General features: G+C 40.6%; 1 protein-coding gene and 1 pseudogene across 2 annotated transcripts in view; one reads left to right on the top strand and one right to left on the bottom strand.

The window, feature by feature from the left end:
• Window positions 1-21,302, top strand: part of Znf148 (zinc finger protein 148) — a 153,300-nt gene that overhangs the window by 123,737 nt on the left and 8,261 nt on the right. For both annotated transcript variants that reach the window (XM_045146744.1, XM_045146743.1), the window contains exon 8: window positions 21,040-21,158. In XM_045146744.1, coding sequence (XP_045002679.1) covers window positions 21,040-21,158 — 119 coding nt within the window. The remainder of the gene's footprint in view (window positions 1-21,039; window positions 21,159-21,302) is intronic.
• On the bottom strand, window positions 16,620-17,363 carry LOC123460027 (annotated as a pseudogene).

Raw genomic sequence — 21,302 nt, forward strand, 5'->3', positions numbered from 1 at the left:
AAGTTAATTGGCTGCATACAACTGGTTCAGGGTGCAGAATTGAGGTTGTGGAAGGTTGAAACATCTTTACAATTGGAATAACAGAAAAAAAAAAAGACTGGGACTAAGAACTTTTAAAGAGAATAGCTGTAATTTCTACAAAATATCAGGATAAAGTTAAGAAGCTTGGTTAGCACCAAGCAGGGAGGTCTGTAGGAAGATGACAGATACATGCACATGCCAGGTATGGCACGTCCGTATAATCCTAGAGCTCTGGATCAGGAGAAAGGCATCCATAAGTTACATGCCACCTTGAGCACAGCGAAACTCTTTCTCCAACAACCAAGTGCTAGAGTGCTTGCCTAGCATATACAAAGCCCTGGAATCCACACCTAGCAGTGGGAAAAAAAAAAAAGACAGATTCTAAAGGGCTAAATCCTACAAAGACTAACAGCCAAAATACCTTCAAAGAACCAAAAAGAACAATAGCTAATTTTCTTTCATTAGGAATGATGAGAGTCATAGACAGGCGTGGTGGTGTACGCCTTTAATTTCAGCACTTGGAGGCAGAGGTAGAAGAATTGCTGTGAGTTCAAGGCCAGCCTGGGACTACAACATGATTTCCAGGTCAGCCTGGGCTGGAATGAGACCCTTTCCTTGAAAAAGCAAAGAAATGATGAGAGTCAGAAGAAATTGAATGACATCTTTACAGTGCTTAAAGTCAGTATAGAATTTTATACCTCAGTGAATTACCCATTAAAAATGAAGGTAAGGGCTGGAGAGATGGCTTAGTGGTTAAGTGTTTGCCTGTGAAGCCTAAGGACCCCAATTCGAGGCTTGATTCCCCAGGACACACATTAGCCAGATGCACAAGGGGGCGCAGGCATCTGGAGTTCGGTTGCAGTGGATGGAAGCCCTGGTGTGCCCATTTTCTCTCTATCTGCCTTTATCACTCTGTCTGTCGCTCTCAAATAAATAAAAAATGAACAAAAAAGATGAAGTAAAAGTTTGAAAGATGAAAATAGCAACTTAAATTTATCATCAATGATCCTATAGTATATGAATCAATAAAGAGTTCTTTGGAGTGAAGAAAACTGGCCCTATGTGGAAATGTAGGAAGAATAGTAGAGACATTAAACTTTGCAAAGTGTCAGTGAATATCTTATATATCAGTATTGATGTAAAAGAGTTTATTTTGTTTTTTTGGTTTTTCAAGGTAGGGTCTCACTCTAGCCCAGGCTGACCTGGAATTCACTAGGTATATCAGGGTGGCCTTGAATTTACGACAATCCTCCTACCTCTGCCTCCCGAGTACTGGGATTAAGGTGTGTGCCACCATGTTGGCTTGAGTTTATTTTTATGTAGCCATTAAAAGACTAGTAAAACAAATTGAAGCCAATATAATTAAACAAAGGGAGGGGAAAAGTTACAGTTTATAGGTCCTTACCCTAAATGATTGGGACTAAAAGTGTGTTAAAAGTAAAATTTTGGGGGCTGGAGGGATGGCTTAACGGTTAAGCACTTACCTGTGAAGCCTAAGGACCCCGGTTCGAGGCTTGATTCCCCAGGACCCACACTAGCCAGATGCACAAGGGGGCACACGCGTCTGGAGTTCGTTTGCAGAGGCTGGAAGCCCTGGCGTGCCCATTCTCTCTCTCTCTCTCTCTGCCTCTTTCTCTGTCTGTCGCTCTCAAATAAATAAACAAGAAAAATTTTTTTAAAAAAAGTAAAATTTGGGGTTGGAGAGATGGCTTAGTGGTTAAGACACTTGCCTTCAAAGCCTAAGGACCCATGTTTGACTCCCCAGGCCCCATGTAAGCCACACAAACAAGGTGATGCATGCTCTAGGTCACACATGCACATAAGGTGGCACACATGACTGAAGTTCAATTACAGTGGCTGGAGGCCCTGGTGCGCCAATTTTCTCTCTCTTGCTCTTGCTTTCTCACCAAAAACCCTGTCTGTTGTGCTTGCTTCAAAACAAACAGACAGACAGATGGCTCATATGTCTGGCATTCATTTGCACTGACTGGAGACCTTAACATGCCCACACATGCAATAGACAAATAAAAGTCCAAAGAAACCAAACCAAAAAACTACCCTGCAAAATACAGCGTTTTATGTTTTTTTTGTTTGTTTGTTTTGTTTTTCGAGGTAGGGTTTCGAGGTAGGCTGACCTGGAATTCACTATGTAGTCTCAGGATGGCCTTGAATATATGGTGATCCTCCTATCTCTGCCTCCAGAGTGCTGGGATTAAAGACGTGCACCACCGCACCTGGCTGAGTTTTAAATGTATACCTGGGTCAAGCAATTGAGATGATAAAAGTAGATATATGCAGCCACTGTGCTTACCTATGGCACACAGCTGTCAGTTGCTGTGAATATAAGAGATAAACCATCAGTGCAGTAAAGACCTGGGTATCAAGGTATGTTATAAAACTAATCATTGCCGGGTGTGGTGGCGCACGCCTTTAATCCCAGCACTCGGGTGACAGAGGTAGGAGGATTGTTGTGAGTTCGAGGCCACCCTGAGACCTGAGACTATGTAGTGAATTCCAGGTCAGTCTGGGCTAGCGTGAAACCCTAACCCGGAAAACCAAAACCAAAACAACAACAACAAAAACCTAATCATTTCAGACAGTGCCTTATTAGCACAGTGAGCAACAAAGTAGAATTGATTCAGGAATAGAACTATAAATACATACTCACCCGATTTAGAGTAAAGATGACTGTAATGTTGTAGACAAAAAAATGATATATATGTTAGTGAATGTTGCCAGTCTGTGGGTAAACAAATTTTAACATACACAAAAAATCAGTTGTAGGTGCACTATTGTTCTAAATTGAATATTAAAATAATAAGACTTCTATTAGAAAGCACCAGAGAACAGTTTCATAGTGGAATAAGGAAAAGCAGCAAGTAGAAGGTACTAATAGTGCAAAAATGGTAAATTGATTAATATTTAGATTTTCTATTCACTAAAGACACTGTTAAGATAAGTTTAAAAACTTATGAGCCCACAGAAAAAATACTTAAAATTGCAATCTATTACTATTTGTATGCCTGCCAAGATGATTAATATGAACAAATATATGTAGTACAAGGTACTTGCAAGGGTGTGGAGCAGTTAGGACTTTGCTACTGCTGGCAGCTCTGTGAATTGATTGTCTGCTGTGGTGAACCACCTCCTAAGACTACGTGGGCTCACACCTGCTGTTTGTAATTTGTCCTCCTAGTTGTGTCCTTTATATGACATATTTTTACCAAAAGACGTACAAAAATATTAAAGCAGCATTGATAGTATTAACCAAAAATTGGGAATTAGAGCTGGGCATAGTGATGCATGCCTTTAATCCCACCACTTGGGAAGCAGAGGTAGGGCCGCCATGAGTTCGTGGCCACCCTGAGACTACATAGAAAATTTGAGGTCAGCCTGGGCTATAGTGAAATCCTACCTCAAAAAACCAAACCAAAACAAAACAAAAACAAAACCTGGGTATTACTCAGATTCCTCCTTCAACTAGACCCAAACTGTAAATTATAATCTTTTTATTTATTTTAAGTCTTTATTTTGAGAGAGAGAGAATGGGCATGCCAGGGACTCTAGCCGTTGCAAACAGACTCTAGATGCATGCACCCCATTGTGCATCTGGCTTATGTGGGTCCTGGGAAATTGAACCTGAGTCCTTTGGCTTTGTAGGCAAGTGCCTTAACCACTAAGCTGTCTCTCTAGCTCTGTAATCTTTTTAAAATGTTTATTTATTTGAGAGAGAGAGAAGGAGGCAGAGAGAGGGAGTGAATAGATGCACCAGGTCCTTCAGCCACTGCTAAGGAACTCCAGGCACATGTGCCACCTTGTGCATCTGGGCTTGCATAATGGGTATTGGGGAATTGAACCTGGGTCTTGAAGCTTTGCAGGCAAGTGCCTTTACCACTGAGCCATCACGCTCCTGCCCTATTTGAAACATTTTATAATAGAAAGTTAACTGGAAGGAGAAAAAAATAGCTGGAGGTAGTGGCCCAGGCCTGTAATCCCAATTCTCTGAAGATGTAGGTAGGGAGATTGGGTTCATGTCTGCCTGGTCTAGATAGTGAGATTCTATTTCTGTTTTTTTTTTTTCCTTTTTAATTTTTTTTAACAACTTCCATGGTTATAAAAAATATCCCATGGTAATACCCTCCCTCCTCCGAGATCCTATTTCATCAAAAAGTCAGTTAGTTGATCAATCCTTGAACAAAATAGATAATGAACTGTGTGGTATTAAGTACACCATGAGGTTGGGAAAAATGGCTCAGCAGAAAGCATGCCAGCCTGGGTTCAATTCCTAAGCTGCCTATGGAAGCTGGTTTGTTGCAGAAAGTGGTGCAAACATCTGGCTTCCTTTGCAGTGGCAAGCTGCCCTGGAGACAATGCATACAAATAAATAAAAGGAAAAATCTGAACCAGTTGGCTAAGTTTAGTAGTCAGGTGCTATTTTCAGGAGTCGGTAGCACTGGTAATGTTCTGTGTCTCAGTAGGTTGTGATTACTTGAGTCTGTAGACTTTGTGATATGCCCGTGAGGTATGGTTATGATTTTTTTTTACTTACTTTCTCTGTGACCTCAGTAAATGTTACGGACTGTATGAAATAAAACTTGCCTACTGGTGATGGTTATTGAAGATAGGGGCTGGTTCTATGAGGGATCTCTCTTTTCTTGTTTACTTTTGTTTACATCTGAAGACATTCATAACGATAATGTGGTTGAGAAGATGACTGCCTGCCTGTAGAAGGAAGTTCCAGAAAGGATGGAGGTAGTGTGAAGTGAAGGAAAGTTTGTGTTTTTTTTTTTTTTTTTTTTTTTTTTTAATTTTTATTTATTTATTTGATATTGACAGACAGAGAAAGAGGCAGAGAGAGAGAGAGAGAGAGAGAGAATGGGCGCGCCAGGGCCTCCAGCCACTGCAAACGAACTCCAGACGCCTACGCCCACTTGTGCATCTGGCTAATGTGGGTCCTGGGGAACCAAGCCTCGAACCGGGGTCCTTAGGCTTCACAGGCAAGTGCTTAACCGCTAAGCCATCTCTCCAGCCCCAAGTTTGTGTTTTTAAACAAACTCATTTTCTTGACTGTGGTGATATTCTGAAGGTTGTATACATTTGTGAAAACTAACAGTAGCCAAATGGTAGGGGGGAAAAAAATCAGAAAACTTATGTTTTAACCATTCCAGTGACTTAGTTTCTTGGAAGAAGACTGGACACTAACAAACTTGCTATTTGAACCTCTGAAAGACTAGGGATGTCACTTGGCACATTATTTATCTATGTTTTTTCTTCTTTTTTTACATCTAATTTTAAAAATTTTATTTATTTGAGAGAAAGAAGGAGAGAGAGAGAATGAATGAATGAATGAGTGAATATGGGCATGTCAGCCTCCAGCTGCTGCATATGAACTCCAGACACTTGTGCCACCTTGTGCATCTGGCTTATGTGGGTCCTGGGGAATTGAACCTAGGTCCTTTGGCTTTGCAGGCAAATGCCTTAACCACTATGCCTTCTCCCCAGCTCTATTTGTTTTGCTTTGATTTTATTGTTGGGATCTCAGTGTAGCACAGGCTGACCTGGAATTCACTATGTAGTCTCAGGGTAGCCTTGAACTTAGAGCAATCCTCCTACCTCTGCCTCCCAAGTACTAGGATTAAAGGCGTGCGCCACCCCACCTGGCTTCATTATGCAATTCTTATAGGTGAGTATGAGGTACAGCTTATGTGAAAGTATATTCATATAGTCAGCAGGCCCACGCTTTGGGACTGCCCATTGATAAACTATTTTGTGCATGAGTATGTTGCTGAAGTAACTTACCTGGAGATGGAAGACTTGGTTCATAACATCATGACCTTGGAGAAAAATTCTATACCTTTATTGAGGTATAATTCACAAAATACATATTTACATGGTTGTTAACATGACACATTTTTAGGTGAATGTAATGTATATGTGTAGTACATGTGTGATGTGCTGGATGTAGGTGTGTGCAGTCGTGGAGCTCCGTGTGTGTTGGGGGAGGGCAAAGAACGGCAGGTGCCATTTTCTTATTTCTCATCCACATATTTCTTTTGTGGAGACAGATCTCTCTCTCGTTATGAAGTTGCTGTCAATCAGTGAACCCCAGTAATTATCCAGTCTCTACCCTTCACCCCATGTGAGCTGGGGTGACAGATATATGTGTCCTCGCCAAGCTTTGTACATGAATTCTGTGGAGTTGACCTTGGTGGTCTCTAGGCCCCAAGAGGCCCACTTGCCGTGATATTTTAAAATACATGTGCATTGTGATGGGGTTACCAAAATCCAGCTAGTTAACATATCTGCCCATCACACTTTTTTTTTTTTTAAATATGGTGTGAGAACACTTTTGAACTAAGATCTGGTGAGCCTGGGAACAGGGTTTAATGGTTAAAGGCACTTGTTTGCAAAGCCTGCCAGCTCGGGTTCAATTCCCAAGCCACTCATGTAAGCCAGATGTGGAAAGTAGTACAAGTCTGTGGCATTTGTTTGCCAGCAGCAAAGCCCTGGCACACGCATGCCCATGCACGCAAATAAATAAATACATTTGTCTTTAATAAACAAATAAACAACTAAGATGGGGTTGGGGAAATGGCCCAGTCAGAAAGGTAATGACCGGAGCTCAGATCCCCAGCACCTGAGTAAACGCTAGCAGCGTGCCTCTATAATCCCAGTCCTGAGGAGTAGAGAGAAGAGCATCTCTGGGATTTGTGGGCCAGCTAGTCTGGTCAAATTAGTGAGCTCCAGATTCAGTGAAAGACTTTGTCTCAAAAATACTATGGGGGAAAAAAGCTGGAAAGCAGTGGAGAAAGACATGCGTCTCACTTGGCCTATACATAGCGTATGTGTGCACACACATGAACACGTGCACACACTACCTACAAACGGGGAAACATGAAGATTTATTTTCAAGGGTAAGACATGGTAGCTCATGCCTACATTCCCAACACTTTTGAGAAGTGGAAGCAGGAGAATCAGCAGTTCAAGATTTAGCTACATAACAAGTTCTAGCCTGAGCCACATGAAACCCTGTCAAAAACTCAGTAAGTACAAAGTAAATATCTCTTTTCTGCAAATTTCAAGTATATACATACATTTTACTAACTGTTTTTCCCATGTGTATAAGTTGGTTTTCTTGTTGTGACAAAATACCTACCACAAGTGACTTAAGGAAGGGTTTATTTTGGCTCACAGTTGGATTTTTTTTTTTTTTTTTTTTTTGGCAGAGGCTGGGGGAGGTTGCTGAGAATTGAACCCAGGTTCCTCCATGGAGCTAAATCCCCAGCGTTGCACACATGTGAGAGAACAGTCCATCATGGGGGGAAGGTATCTCAGCAGGAGCATGAGGTACCTGGTAACGTTGCGTCTGTAGTCAGGAGCCCGAGAGGTGACCACTGGTGCTCTCTGACACGCCGCCCATAGAGTGGCGTCCTGCCTTTAGGCTGCAGCCCGAGCTAGGAACTCCTTCATAGACGTGCCCAGAGGTTTGTTTTCATAATGGTTCTAAATCCTATGAAGTTGGCAGTTAGAACTGTCACTATATGCTACATTAGATTTCCAGAATTGCCTAATTTTATAACTAAAAATTTCCATATTCTTGCTCTGCTTTTGTAAATCCTACTTCTTGGGATTTCACAAATAAGTGAGATAATACAGTATTTGCCTTTTTGTGCCTTTGGGTTTATCTTTGTTTTTGGCAAGGATCTGCTAAATTAATATTAAAATAAAGCTAAATTAATAATCCATTTTATAAGTGCACATTACATTTTCTTTTCTCTTCAGCTCTTAGTAGAAGTGGGATGTCTCCGTGCACTGGCACCTGTGAACGCTGCTGTGGTACACACTGCCGTGCAGAGCTCTGGGACACTGATCTCATTCGGCTCCTTTGGAGAGGAGTCCTGTGGAAGTTCTTATTTGAGTTTTGTGAGGAATAGCCATAGTTTTACATAGTGACTCCCATTTCACAATTTCAGCAACACTGTACAAGAGTACCCATTTTTGTTCGAGGCCACCCTGAGATTCCATAGTGAATTGCAGGTCAGCCTGGGCTAGAGTGAGACCCTACCTCAAAAAAACAAAAAACAAACAAACAAAAAAATAGAGTACCCATTTTTTTCTACAACATGCAATCATTCAACTTTTTCATAGTAGCCTCCTAGTGAGTAGGAAGTATGATATCTCACTGTTTTTGTGTTTCTCTGATAAGCAGTGATACCAAGTACCTGTTCATTTACTGATGGGCAGTCTGAATGTCTTCACAAAAATTAAATTCTTTTCTTTTTCTTTTTCTTTCTCTCTCTCTCTCTCTCTCTCCCTTCCCCTCCCCCTCCCCCTCCCCCTCCCCCTCCCCCTCCCCCTCTCCCTCTCCCTCTTCTCTTTTTTGAGGTACCGTCTCACTCTAGCCCAGGCTGACCTGGAATTCACTATATAGTCTCAGGGTGGCCTCAACTCACAGCGATCCTCCTACCTCTGCCTTCCGAGTGCTGAGATTAAAGGCGTGTGCCACCATGCCCGGCTAAAAATTCATTCTTATTTTTCAGATTGGGATGTTTGTGTTCCAATGTTTGGTGTTGAGCTGTGAGCCCCTCACGTGGTGCTGGAGGTCTTATTCAGAGACTCACACGTGTTGAGTATGTGCTGTGCAGATACTTGCTCGCGTTTCATTGGTTGCCTTTCATTTCAGTGGCTGCTGCCTTTGCTGTCTCAAATCGGTTCAGTTTGGCTTAGTCCTCGTTTTACCCATACTTTCAGTCAGGGATATGTATCAGATCATTACCAAGACCATTGTTTCTCCTGTGTTTTCGTCAAGAATTTTTAAGTTTCAGGTTTTGTGCTGAGTCTTGAATCCATGTTGAGTAGGGTGTTCAATCGGAAGTCATCTAATAGATAAACCTTATATACTTAGTGTTTTCACTGCTGCCACTGACGAGCACTTAATGTCAGGAGGTGGCTGGAAAGTTCAGAAATAAATTAGACTCATTTGAAGTGTGAGAAATCAAGTGTTTTACTTAAATAATTTTTATAATGCTTTTATGTTTTGGAATTATAACTCATATATTACCTGTTGTTTAAGTATACGGTGATACTCATATGCTCAACTATTTTACTTATTTAGGTGGTATTTGCCACAGATTAATAAACTACTTTAATTTGTAGATGCTATTATTGAGATGTTATTTAGTGTTAATATGCTTATTCAAGTATGTAGTTACTATGTCGCTGGACTGATAGAAAAATGAAGCTTAAAGCTGAGTGTGGTATGTCTTACCTGTCAGCTTGCACAATATATATATAGCAAGACCCCCCCCCCTTTTTTTTTTTGGTTTTTCGAGATAGGGTTTCACTCTGCCCAGGCTGACCTGGAATTCACTATGGAGTCTCAGGGTGGCCTCAAACTCACAGAGATCCTCCTACCTCTGCCTCTTGAGTGCTGGGATTAAAGGCATGTGCCACCATGCCTGGCTTAAGACCCCATTTTTGAGAGAGAGGAAAAAGGGGGATATATGGGAGAGAGAGAGAGGGAGAGAAAGTAAAAGGACAGTAAGTTTCTTTGTTTTGTTTTTCATGTTTCCTAGGCCAACTCTCAAGTCTTTAAAATTGTAAATATGGGTTTTAGGGGAGTTTCTCTTACTAGAGGTGATCAATAATTTTTCAGTGCTGTTGACTTTATAAATTGGAAGTATAAAGCCCAATCTACAGAAGCCAATAAATTGTTTTCTTATTAGCTGTTTTATTCTAAGTAGCTTTAGACCACATTAGATATATAGTCTTTATGAATATATATTTTTTTACAGCTTTGCAAAAGAAACCAGGAGAAAATCCATGGGTTGATTGACAGGGTCTTGCCTACATAACATACGCTGGCTCCAAGCTGGTAATCCTCCAGCCTTAGCTTACTGAGTGCTGGGGCTACAGATGTATGCCTTTACACCTGGCTCAAAACTGTTATGGGGTGGAGGGATGAGCAAATTTTGCCAGTGCTTCTAAAGTTTAAAAAATTGCTATCCAGTAAAATTCCTTTTTTCGTTAATTATTACAAGACCATGTGCTTTGGATTTTTTGTTTTGTTTTGCTATTTCAGTTTAAATAGCATTGACATGTCTTCATGTTACTGTAACAACATTTAGTTTTTATTTAATAGCCTAATTTCCTCTTATCATTTGTAATATAGTCTTAAATGATTACCTGTAGAATGTAATTTTCTGTGTAGTATATGGGCTCTTAGTCTGGCAAATATTTTTTCTAACCTCTTGGAAGAACTAAATGCCAGACAGTCTCATATATTCTGAAAAGTTCTGAGAAAAATTGTAGGGTATGTGATTCCTAATCCATATATTAGGAGCGCTAGGGGCAGCTTAGTAGGTAAATCATTTGCTGCATGATCTTGAGGACCTGTGTTTGAATCCTCAGTCAGCCTGGTAGCTTGCTTCTGTAATCTCATATTGGGATGGGGCAAAGGGAGAGGTGAAGGCAGGGAATCCCCAGAAGCTAATGGGCCAGCAGCCTGGTATACACAGTGGCAAACAGCAAGAGACCATATTTCCAACAAGGTGAAGGCAAGAACTGACACCTGAGGCTGTCTTCTGACTGCCACACACGAGCTGTGGCAGCCTTTCCCCACGTGCAATGCATATACGAAGGTGTGTGTGTATATACACACACACACACAGAGAAAGAGGTTTTGTTCCCTCGAGGTAGGGTCTCGCTGTAGCTCAAGCTGACCTGGAATTTGCTGTCATCTCAGGGTGGCCTTGAACTCACAGTGATCCTCCTACCTCTGCCTCCTGAGTACTGGGATTTAAGGCATGTGTCACCAGGCCCAGCCTGAGAAAAGATTTTTAAAATGTATTTATTATTCACCTTATTTTGTCTTTGAGGTTATAAAACTCATAGAAGTAGGTGTTTTGAATAGGCAGATTGGATGTGTGGGTCTGAAGCTCAAATTTGAGAGCAAAGCTATGGCAATAGATTAGCTTCCCTCTTGCTAAAGAAAAGAATATAGACTGCAAGTAGCAGAATGCCTAGAAAGAACTATTCAAGAATGAGAACACTTTCATTTAGAGGGGGCTGCTTGAGCTCTTACTAAGAAGGGACAGTGAAAGAAGCTGAAGTATGGATATCATGGGACCCACCACAGTGAGTGTCAGGAGCTGGGAAGGGATCACTGGTTTTACAATGCTGAGAGGACTAGTAAGGTACTGAAGAGGTTGACTACTCACTTCATGGTTATTGGCAAGAATCATGTTGACCTGGGTGGTGGTGCATGCCTGGTATCCCAGTATTTGGTATGCTGAGGTAAAAGGATTGCAAGTTTAAGGCCTAAGCTATATGATTTCTTGTCTTGGTTTTTCAAGGTAGGGTCTCATTCTAGCCCAGACTGATCTGGAATTCAGTATGTAGTCTTAGGGTGGCCTCGAACTCATGGCAGTCCTCCTACCTCTGCCTCCTGCGTACTGGGATTAAAGGCGTGCATCACCACACCCAGCCTAAGCTAGATAATGAGACAACAGAAAAGAACCATTTTGATGGGTTGGTGGTTAAAGTTGGAGTAAAGATTGAAGAGGAAGAAACTGCAAAAATCAGATTAATAGGTCAAGCCATAGTGAGCTAGATTATGTGTAAAGCTTAGGATCTTATAACACTTGCATATATAATTTATAGTAATAATGACCATATTAGTCTGCTGAAATTAAGTATTATAGGCTGGGTAGTTCACAAAGAAAAGGGGTTCATTTAGCTCATAGTTTTAGAGGCCAAAAGGTCAAGATCATGCAGCCAAATTAATTTGGCCTCTGCTGAAGGCCTCCTTGGCCAGGGAACATCATGTCAGGGACTTCACATCAGAGTATATGTGAGGAGTGATCAGTTGACAAAACTGGAAGTCAGAGCAACTAGGTTTGAAAGGGTAAGCTTGCTCTTTGGTGACCAGGGTTCGCCAAGAAGTGCTTTGATTTCTTTCAAGGGCATTGTCCTCAGTGATATAACTACTTCACACAATAGGCTTGTTGACTCCTTACCATTTCCCTGTACCATTACACTGAGGACCAAGTACAAAAACCTTTTGGGGACACACCACAACAGTTACACATCTCTTAATAATCCTTACCTATGGAAAGCTTATTATGTACAATGTGAGTTTTGAGGGTGAAACATCAGAAAAATATGCCCTCAATGAATAATCATTAGAGGAGAAACTCTAGGGCCCCATAGGTGTTGGAAAAGTACCATTTGTGGAACATATTGAGATTGTTTTTCTTACTGTGTTACCAGTTTCATGTATTTAAAAAATCATGGGCTGGAGAGATGGCTTAGCGGTTAAGCGCTTGCCTGTGAAGCCTAAGGACCCCGGTTCGAGGCTTGATTCCCCAGGACCCACTTTAGCCAGATGCACAAGGGGATGCACGCGTCTGGAGTTCGTTTGCAGTGGCTGGAGGCCCTGGCACGCCCATTCTCTCCCTCTCTGCCTCTTTCTCTCTCTCTCTGTCACTCTCAAATGAATAAAAATTAACAAAAAAAAATTTAAAAAATCATGGGATCGAGAGATGGCTTAGTGGTTAAGTGCTTGCCTGTAAAGCCTAAGGACCCTGGTTCAAGGCTTAATTCCCCAGGACTCAGATGCACAAGGTGACGCAGGCATCTGGAGTTCATTTGCAGTGGCTGGAGGCCCTGGTGCGCCTATTTTCTCTCTCTGTCTCTCTGTCTTTCTCTCTCTGCCTCTTTCTGTCTGTCGCTCTCAAATAAATAAAATAAACAATTTTTTTTTAAATCACAAATTTACTACTTTTCAAGTAAGTCTTTCCTGTCAATCTTTTAATTCATTTGAATGTTGTATATAGATTGTCTTTTGCAGGTCTTCAAAGTGAAAATAATAAAAGAATTTTCTCTAAAATAAATTTCAAGTATTTTTATTTTTCACATGGAAAATAGCTATCAGTCATTTTATTTTCACTTTCAACTCAGAAGTAGCAAACATACCAAAGTACCCAAGTCAGGAATAAGACATAAGAAGAGTTTCTTAGTAGTGTTGCTTTTTACTATAATGTGTGAAATAGAAGCTACAAAGGTATTTGAGAGAAAAAAAGTAGTTGCAAAGTCTGTTGGCTTGGGTTGAATTCCCTGGTGGCACATATGTCTGGAGTGGTAAGAGGCCAATCTCTCTTTCTTTCTCCCTCCCCTCCCCTCCCTCCCTTCCTTCCCCTTCCCCTCTCCCTTCTTATTTATAAATAAATAAATAAATGGAATAACAACAACAAGAGGGAAAACATTTAAGGATACATTTGACAAGTCTTTGGAAATCTCATGTAAGGAAATCATTTCATTACTGAGGATACTAAACCTTGTGAAATGGGAACTATTCCCCCCGCCCCTGCTTTCTATACACATTTCAGACAACTCCTTTTCCTCTCTACCACAAGAACTAGATGAGCTCATTCTTTATTTTGAAAACATATTTATTTATTTGGTGGGGGGGGGGAGAAAGTGAGTGGACATACCAGGGCCTCCTGCCATTGCAAATGAAGTCCAGTTGCATGTGCCACTTTACATCTGGCTTTACATGGGTACTGGGAAATTGAACCCAGGTCTATAGGCTTTGTAAGCAAGTGCCTGTATCTGCTGAATCATCTCCCCAGTCCCTAGATGAGCTCATTCTGAAGATTATATGCAAAACGAATCAACAAGGCAAACTCAAAAATTGAGCGGGGGGGGGGGGTGTAGAGATATATGGCTTAGCGGTTATGGCACTGGCCTGTGAAGCCTAAGGACCCAGGTTGGATTCCCCAGTACCCAGATAAGCCAGGTATGTGCCACCATGTCTAGCTTTGTTGTTGTTGTTTTTGAAGTCCAAATTTTTTAAATAATAGAAATATATGGGGGGGGGGGCAAAGGGCTGGTTAAAGAAACTATAGTATGCTTATCTTTTCATTAGTGAAAAATATCAGAAAGAATGAGAAAGAATTTGATGGATATTTGGGCTGTTTATACTTTTTGGTTGTTGTGAAAATTCTGCTATAAATGTAAGTTCTTATGTGAACATGTTTTAGTTCTTAATGTATGTGCTTTGTAATGAAATTACTGGGTCATATCTTAAGTCTGTATTTAACATGCTGTCTCTAAAACTGATTTTCCATAGCAGCTGAACCACTTTATGGTTTTAGGAACCATCTGGTTAATCTTCTATATATCTCTGAGATTGCCTGTTCATACTCTTTATAGAAAAGACTTATTCTGAAATATAAATATGAGGCTGTACCTGACTCCTGCCTTCTTCTGGGCAGGGGCTCTCTGTACTTTCTCCTCTTTCCTTTCCTTAATCTAATAAAATAGCTCTACGCCTTAAAAAAGAAAGAAAGGAAGGAAGGAAAGAAAAGACATATTCCACATGTATCTGGCTGCTTTTATGTTGCATGAGATCTTCAAAGTTCATGGATACTATGCATCAGGAATTCCACCCCTGCTCCGCCTTTCTGGTGTTGGGATTGAGCAGGACTGTGTACATGCTAGATTGCCACTCAACCACTGAGCTGTGTGTCTAGCCCTCAAGATTGCATTTTTTTATGACAGAGTAATCGTTCATTATTTTTATCTGTCATACTTTTTTTCTATCTGTTCATAGATACTTGGGTTACTTCCACCTTTTGGCTCTTGCATAGTGCTGTTAAAAATTTTGGCATACAGTTTTCTGTTTTCAGTTCTTTTGACTATGTACCTTAGAAGTGCAGTTCCTGGGTCATGTGACAATTTATCTTTAATTTTTTCACAACTGTCAGATTATTACCCACAACAGCAAGTATCAATGTTTTTTCTTTTTCTCTTCTTTTTTTTTTCTTGATGGCACAACACTTTGAACCACAAACTTGTGTTGTGCTGGTATAGAAACTAGGTCTTCACGTATGCTGGGGGAAGCACTTTCTTTTGTTGTTACTCTTTTTTTAAAATTTTATTTATTTAAGAGCGACAGACACAGAGAGAAAGACAGATAGAGGGAGAGAGAGAGAATGGGTGCGCCAGGGTTTCCAGCCTCTGCAAACGAACTCCAGACGCGTGTGCCCCCTTGTGCATCTGGCTAACATGGGACCTGGGGAGCTGAGCCTCGAACCGGGGTCCTTAGGCTTCACAGGCAAGCGCTTAACCACTAAGCCATCTCTCCAGCCCCCCTTTTATTGTTACTCTTGCTGTGGTATTGAGGATGAAAATCATGCCCTTGACCATTTTACCTCTAAACTACCTTCCCATCTGTGAAACCTTTAGCGTAAGTAAAGTCATGAAGATATGTTCCTGTGTTTTATTCTACCATTTTTATTTTTTTAAATTTATTTATTTTTTTGGTTTTTCGAGGTAGGGTCTCACTCTGGTCCAGGCTGACCTGGAATTAACTCTGTAGTCTCAGGGTGGCCTTGAACTCAAGGCGATCCTCCTACCTCTGCCTCCCGAGTGCTGGGATTAAAGGTGTGCTCCACCGCGCCCGGCTTTATTCTACCATTTTTAGTAGCTTTAGTTCTTACATTAGGCCTGATACTGAGTTAAATTTTTGTTGATGATGTGAGGTTGGTGTTCAGTTCTGTTCTTTTTACTTGTTGGGTATTAAATTGTTTGAGCACTATTTGTTGAAAAGACTATTTTTAGTTGAATTGCCTTGTCATTTTCCTTAGAAAAACCACTTGATCATAAATGTAGGGGTTTATTTTTGAATTCAATCTCATATCATTTAAAAAAAAAACATTTATTTGAGGTGGGGGAGAGGGAGAGAAAGGCATACCAAGGCCTCTAGCCACTGCAAATGAACTACAGATGTATGCGCCACCTTGTGACTCTGGCTTACATGGGCACTGGGGAATCAAACCTTGGTCCTTAAATGCCTTAACTGCTAAGCCATCTCACCAGCCCTTACTCCCATACTTTTTAAAAAATTTGTTTCCACTGCCCTTTATTCAATATCACAGTTATATCCATCAGCTACGTAATTATTTAATGGAGTCTGAGAGACAGAGGTTAAAAAAACACGTAAATAAGATAGAAAACAAACAAAAATTTAATAAATGGTTTATTTCTTCATCTCATTCACATTCTGTTTCTGGAAAACTCTAAACTCCATTTAGATATTAACGCCTATTGAAAAGCACATTAGATGAAACCTAACTCAGAAATGGAAGCGGTTTATTGGTTCACCCAGTTCATTCCTCTATGAAGTAGAAGTACAGGGAAAAATCAAGTTAGTTTAGAAAGGTCAAGGTCAATGGAGAAACCCAGAAGTTCCCAAGTCACAAGTCTGATTCAAGAGATGGATAAAAAAGAAATCAGTCAGGCATGGTGGCACACACCTTTGATCCCAGCACTCAGGAGGCAGAGGTAGGAGGATTGTCATGAGTTTAAGGCCACCCTGAGACTACACAGTGAATTCCAGGTCAGCCTAGACTAGAGTGAAACCCTACCTTGAGAAAAACAAACAAGCAAACAAAAAGAAAAAGAAAGAAAAAAGGAAAAAGGGAAAGGGCAACGAAAGGAAAAGAAAAACAGATGAAAATGTCTTACCGCACAAAGCTCAGTGATGGGGTCTCTGACAGCCACCAGTCATTAGGCATTAAGACAAAAGGGGAAACCCACCTGCTAGCTTTAGGATTTATTGAAGGCTGCTAGGACAGCCCAGATCATCTCTGTGGCACTGTGTTTTGTGCCCTCCACTTCAGGGCCCAAGTCTACTAGGTCCTTGGTTCAGTTCATTACCACATCGTACTTGTCATCTGTCAGAGAGGAGAAGACATTCGCTAGCACATCGGACAAGTGGGCTAGGACCAGGAGGGCTGAGGGCCGTGTACCCACCGCTCTAGCACACTGTCTTGAAGTTTTTTCCACAAGTCGCTGTTTTTCTGTCCTATTTGTCACTGGATGAGCAGTTATGTCAAGTAGCAGGAACTTCTGCTTCTCAGTGGTTAGAATCCTTCTCTACTAGATCCTTTGCAATTCGTTCTCGTACATTTCTCAGCTGGTACTGTAATTTGAAGGGGTTCCATGTCTTACCTTTACAGTAATGGCTTATTATGCATGGTGGGGGTTCCAGATGAATTCGATCCCTCATGGCCAGCATCCATTAAGATGCCTCTTCATAGTCCAGATGATATACAGTCATTCCAGAAAGGTGTGTAGCCCTCTTTCTCTTTTAGTCCCAGGAGCAATGCTTCTTGCATAAGAGTGAATCGGGTATCCTTTGAGTCTCCAGAGTCTTCATTATCTGGACTCTTCTCCTGATTAGTGTCTTCTTCACTTTCTACTGTCCTTTCAGAGTTCTTGTTTACTTCAGCTTGACAGGCCTGGTGAGTTAATGTGGTCATTCTCACCGTTTCTGATTTTTCCTCCTGGATCACAGCTGACGCAGGCTGCAGTTTGCACTCTTACTTTAGGAAGACACCTGTTTGCCCCGCCCCATCCCTGTCCTAGTAAAAACTTCCCAGCCCTGAAGAGAGCACAAACTTCCTGATCCTTTGATACAGAGAGGGAATAATAACATATCAGCTTCCTCAGGATGACTAGGCAACCTCTTTTATTTTATTAAATAGCTTTTAAAAATTTTTTAAATTTATTATTATTTTTTGTTTGTTTGTTTTTTTGAGGTGGGGTCTCATTCTAGCTCAGGCTGACATGGAATTCACTCTGTAGTCTCAGGGTGGCCTTGAACTCACGGTGATCCTCCTACCGCTGCCTCCCGAGTGCTGGGATTAAAGGCGTGCGCCACCACGCCAGGCACTAGTTTTTATTTTCATTTTTATTTATTTATTTGAGAGAGAGAGAGAATGGCACATCAGGACCTTCAGCCACCACAAATGAACTCCAGATGCATGCGCCACCTTGTGCATCTGGATTATGTGGGTCCTAGAGAGTCGAACTAAGGTCCTCTGGCTTTGTGGGCAAGCACTTTAACTGGTAAGCCACCTCTCCAGCCTCAATCCCATATCTTGATATAATTATCTATCCTTACGACCTTATTACATTTTGTTAGTTACTGTATAGTGCATTTTGAAATATGGAAACCCGAGTCCTTTCATTTTGTTCTTCTGTTCTGAGAATATTTTGGGTATACTGGATGCTTAAATATTTAGATCAGTTTGGGAAGTAGTGCCATCTTTAAAAATATTAAGTCTCATAGTTTGTGAATAGTGGGCAAAATTAGTTGAATTATAATGTGATCCGTAGTTTTCATTTTTCTCATTCTTGATAAGTAGTAACTTTAACTTCTTACCTTAGTGAGCTCTAGCATCTGTTTTCTGTCTGAGAATGTACACTTGTTATTATTTGTCATTTCTAATCTTGCCTGTCCCTGCCTTCTCCTTCCACCTTGGCACTGGGATATGTTTCCTTTGATTGCTTACTGCAATCATTTCCCTTCAGTTTTTGGTCATTAAAGTTTTCTTGTCCACTTGTTCCTCTGCCTTCACATTGTTTAGGCTCCTCATCCATCCCTAATAAGAGGGTCCCTCTAGTGCTTTCTGTTCCATGTCCTCATTGCTCTCACTTTCAGGCTTTCCTAGGAAGTGGGCTTGAAGCTTCTGTTGTTTTGTGAACTGTTTCTTGGCAAGTCTCTTAACATGCATAGGCTTCAATATTTCTCTTTCATAAAATGAGTCTAGATATACTGTGTTAAGCTACCTTCCTAGTCTCTGAACTCTTGAAACCCTTGCTTATAACCACAGTGTATCAGAGGGAGCTAGTGTGAACTAAGTTTTATTTGAATGTTTTGAACCTTTTACCACTCTTGGAATGGCTTCTGTGGAGCCCCTAGGAGTGCAATTTAAAAGCCACTAGGAATGCCCCTCTGCCCTTAATCTGATAACTAGCAATTACAGAAGTTACGTTCTTGAAAGTCTTAAAAAATTTACTTGTTACCAAATTCAAGGCTAGGTTTACCCACCATTTCTACTGGACATCTTATTCTGCACAATTAGTTCTTTTTCCTCTCGGTGTTTTTTTTTTTTTTTTTTTTTTTTTTTTTTTTCTTGGCCGTTAGTCCTATTTTGATACTTGAACAAAGCCTTTCCAAGTCGTTCCAACACAGAGTAGCATTTTTTCTCATTAGTGATCCTCTGTAATAATCAAGTATCTCAGGAAAGGCTAAGGGGAGTGGCTCAGGGGATGTGGTAGGGTCTAGGCTTTCAGAATAGGTATTTCTGACTGAAGCAACAGTACGAATCAAGGCAAAAGTGGAAAGGAGTAAGATGAGGTTTTTATTTTATTTTATTATAAGAGAGGATTGACATGCCAGGGCCACTAGCCACTATAATCAAACTCTAGACGTACGTGCCACCTTGTGTGCATGCATGACCTTGGGTATGTGTGTCACTTTGTGCGTGTGGCTTATGTGGATTCTGGGGAGTCAGACCTGGCTTCTTAGGATTCACTGGCAAGCACCTTAACTGCTAAGCCATTTCTCCAGCCTGAGATGAGGTATTTTGACTTGGCTAAAAGAAAAGGGAAATATTCCAGGTCAGCCTGGGCTTGAGTGAGACCCTACCTCCAAAAACAAAAACAAAAACAACACCAACAAAAAGGGGGGGATATAAAGTTGGGAAAAGTAAACTGGAGTAGACCTAGTTTAAGTTGCCTTTAGCTTGTGTATCTTGTTCCAAATTAGACTAGCTAGACTAGACAAGCTGTGTCTTACACCTTTACCCTTACCACCTACAGCAAGGCTATGGGTAGAGAAACAGTATCCACTAACATTGTGTTGAAAGCATGCTCTCCTGAAGAAGCATTATTCAGGGTAACTCATTGTCACACCTGCTCTTTGCTTAGATATCTGGGTTTTGTCAGCAAAGGCTATTTAGAGCTCCATAGTCACAGTTCCTTATTGCTCAGAAGTCTGAAAGGGCTTTAAAAATAAGTGATGAGAACAGTTATGTCCAGCATTTGATTCATTCCTGGATGACATAAGAAATGCTGGTTTGAGGTGAGAAAGATAATCAGTATAAACAAACCTTACTTTTGAAATTTTGTCCCTAGCTCTTTTTATTTTATTTTTAATCTTTAAAAATTTTTATTTTATTTATTTTATTTGAGAGATAGAGGCATAGAGAGAGAGAGAGAATATGGGCATGCTAGAGCCTTCAACCCCTGTAAACAAACTCCAGACACATGCACCACCTTGTGCATCTGGCTTACATGGGTCCTGGGGAATCAAACTTGGGTCCTTTGGCTCCACAGGTAAATGCCTTAACCTATAAACCATCTCTCCAGCCCTCTTTTTGTTGTAATAAATTAGATTCTAAAGAATATTTTTCTAGGATTCAGATTTCATTTAACCACAAATACTTTTAAAAGAAATTAAGAATTAGAAAACCAAACCAAAGAATTATTGGACTGTGCACGAATGACTGTGTGTGTGTATGTGTGTTGGTGCATGGGCATGTATGCATGCCTACGTGCAGGTGTATGCATGTCACAGCAGCACACATATGGAAGTCAGATCACAGCTTTGGGTATCAGATCTCGCCACCCACCTTGTTTCAGCAGGGCCTCATGTTCACTGCTGCATTCTCCAGGCTAGCTGGCCTGTAAGCCTCTTGCCTGTCTCCACTTCTTTCTTGCCATTGTTGTGCCGGCATTACAGATATCTTGGGCCATGGAACCTAGCTTTTATGTGTGTTCTGAGGATTTGAACTCAGGTCCTCATGCTTCTATGGAAAGCAGTTTTTCCATTGGGCCATCTCCCCAACCTAAGGGTGACTTGTATCTTTTTTTTTTAATTTCAAAACTGTTTTGTGTATTTGAGAAAAGGATTAGGAACATTAGCTATCCGGATGAAATTATACCGTTCTTCATGGAACGAACATGTTAGATGTGCATAGAGAAGGGAAAAAGGTGAAGTATGCCTTCTTTCAGCCCATAGTTTATGAAAGATGTTCTTATACATTTTTAAAAAGCAAAATACCACAATTATTAAAAGCTGTTTATTTTAGAGATTCTGGCAAAAGAGTTCTTTATTTCATAATATTTGTTTTATTTTATTTATTTATTTGTATCATGTACCAGGTGAAAAACCATTTCGTTGTGATGAATGTGGTATGAGATTCATACAAAAGTATCATATGGAAAGGCATAAGAGAACTCACAGTGGAGAAAAACCTTACCAATGTGAATACTGTTTACAGGTAAGTGAAGTAGTTTGAAATTCTTGTACCCTAACTACAATATAAAAAAACTCTAACAAATTAGGACACATTACTTACTACTAGAACTATTTGAAGAGCTTCTAAGATCAATTTATTGATTAGATTTATAGTAGAATATTAGCT

The sequence above is a fragment of the Jaculus jaculus genome, chromosome 4 (genome assembly GCF_020740685.1).
Source record: "Jaculus jaculus isolate mJacJac1 chromosome 4, mJacJac1.mat.Y.cur, whole genome shotgun sequence".
In the NCBI taxonomy this organism is placed as follows: domain Eukaryota; kingdom Metazoa; phylum Chordata; class Mammalia; order Rodentia; family Dipodidae; genus Jaculus; species Jaculus jaculus.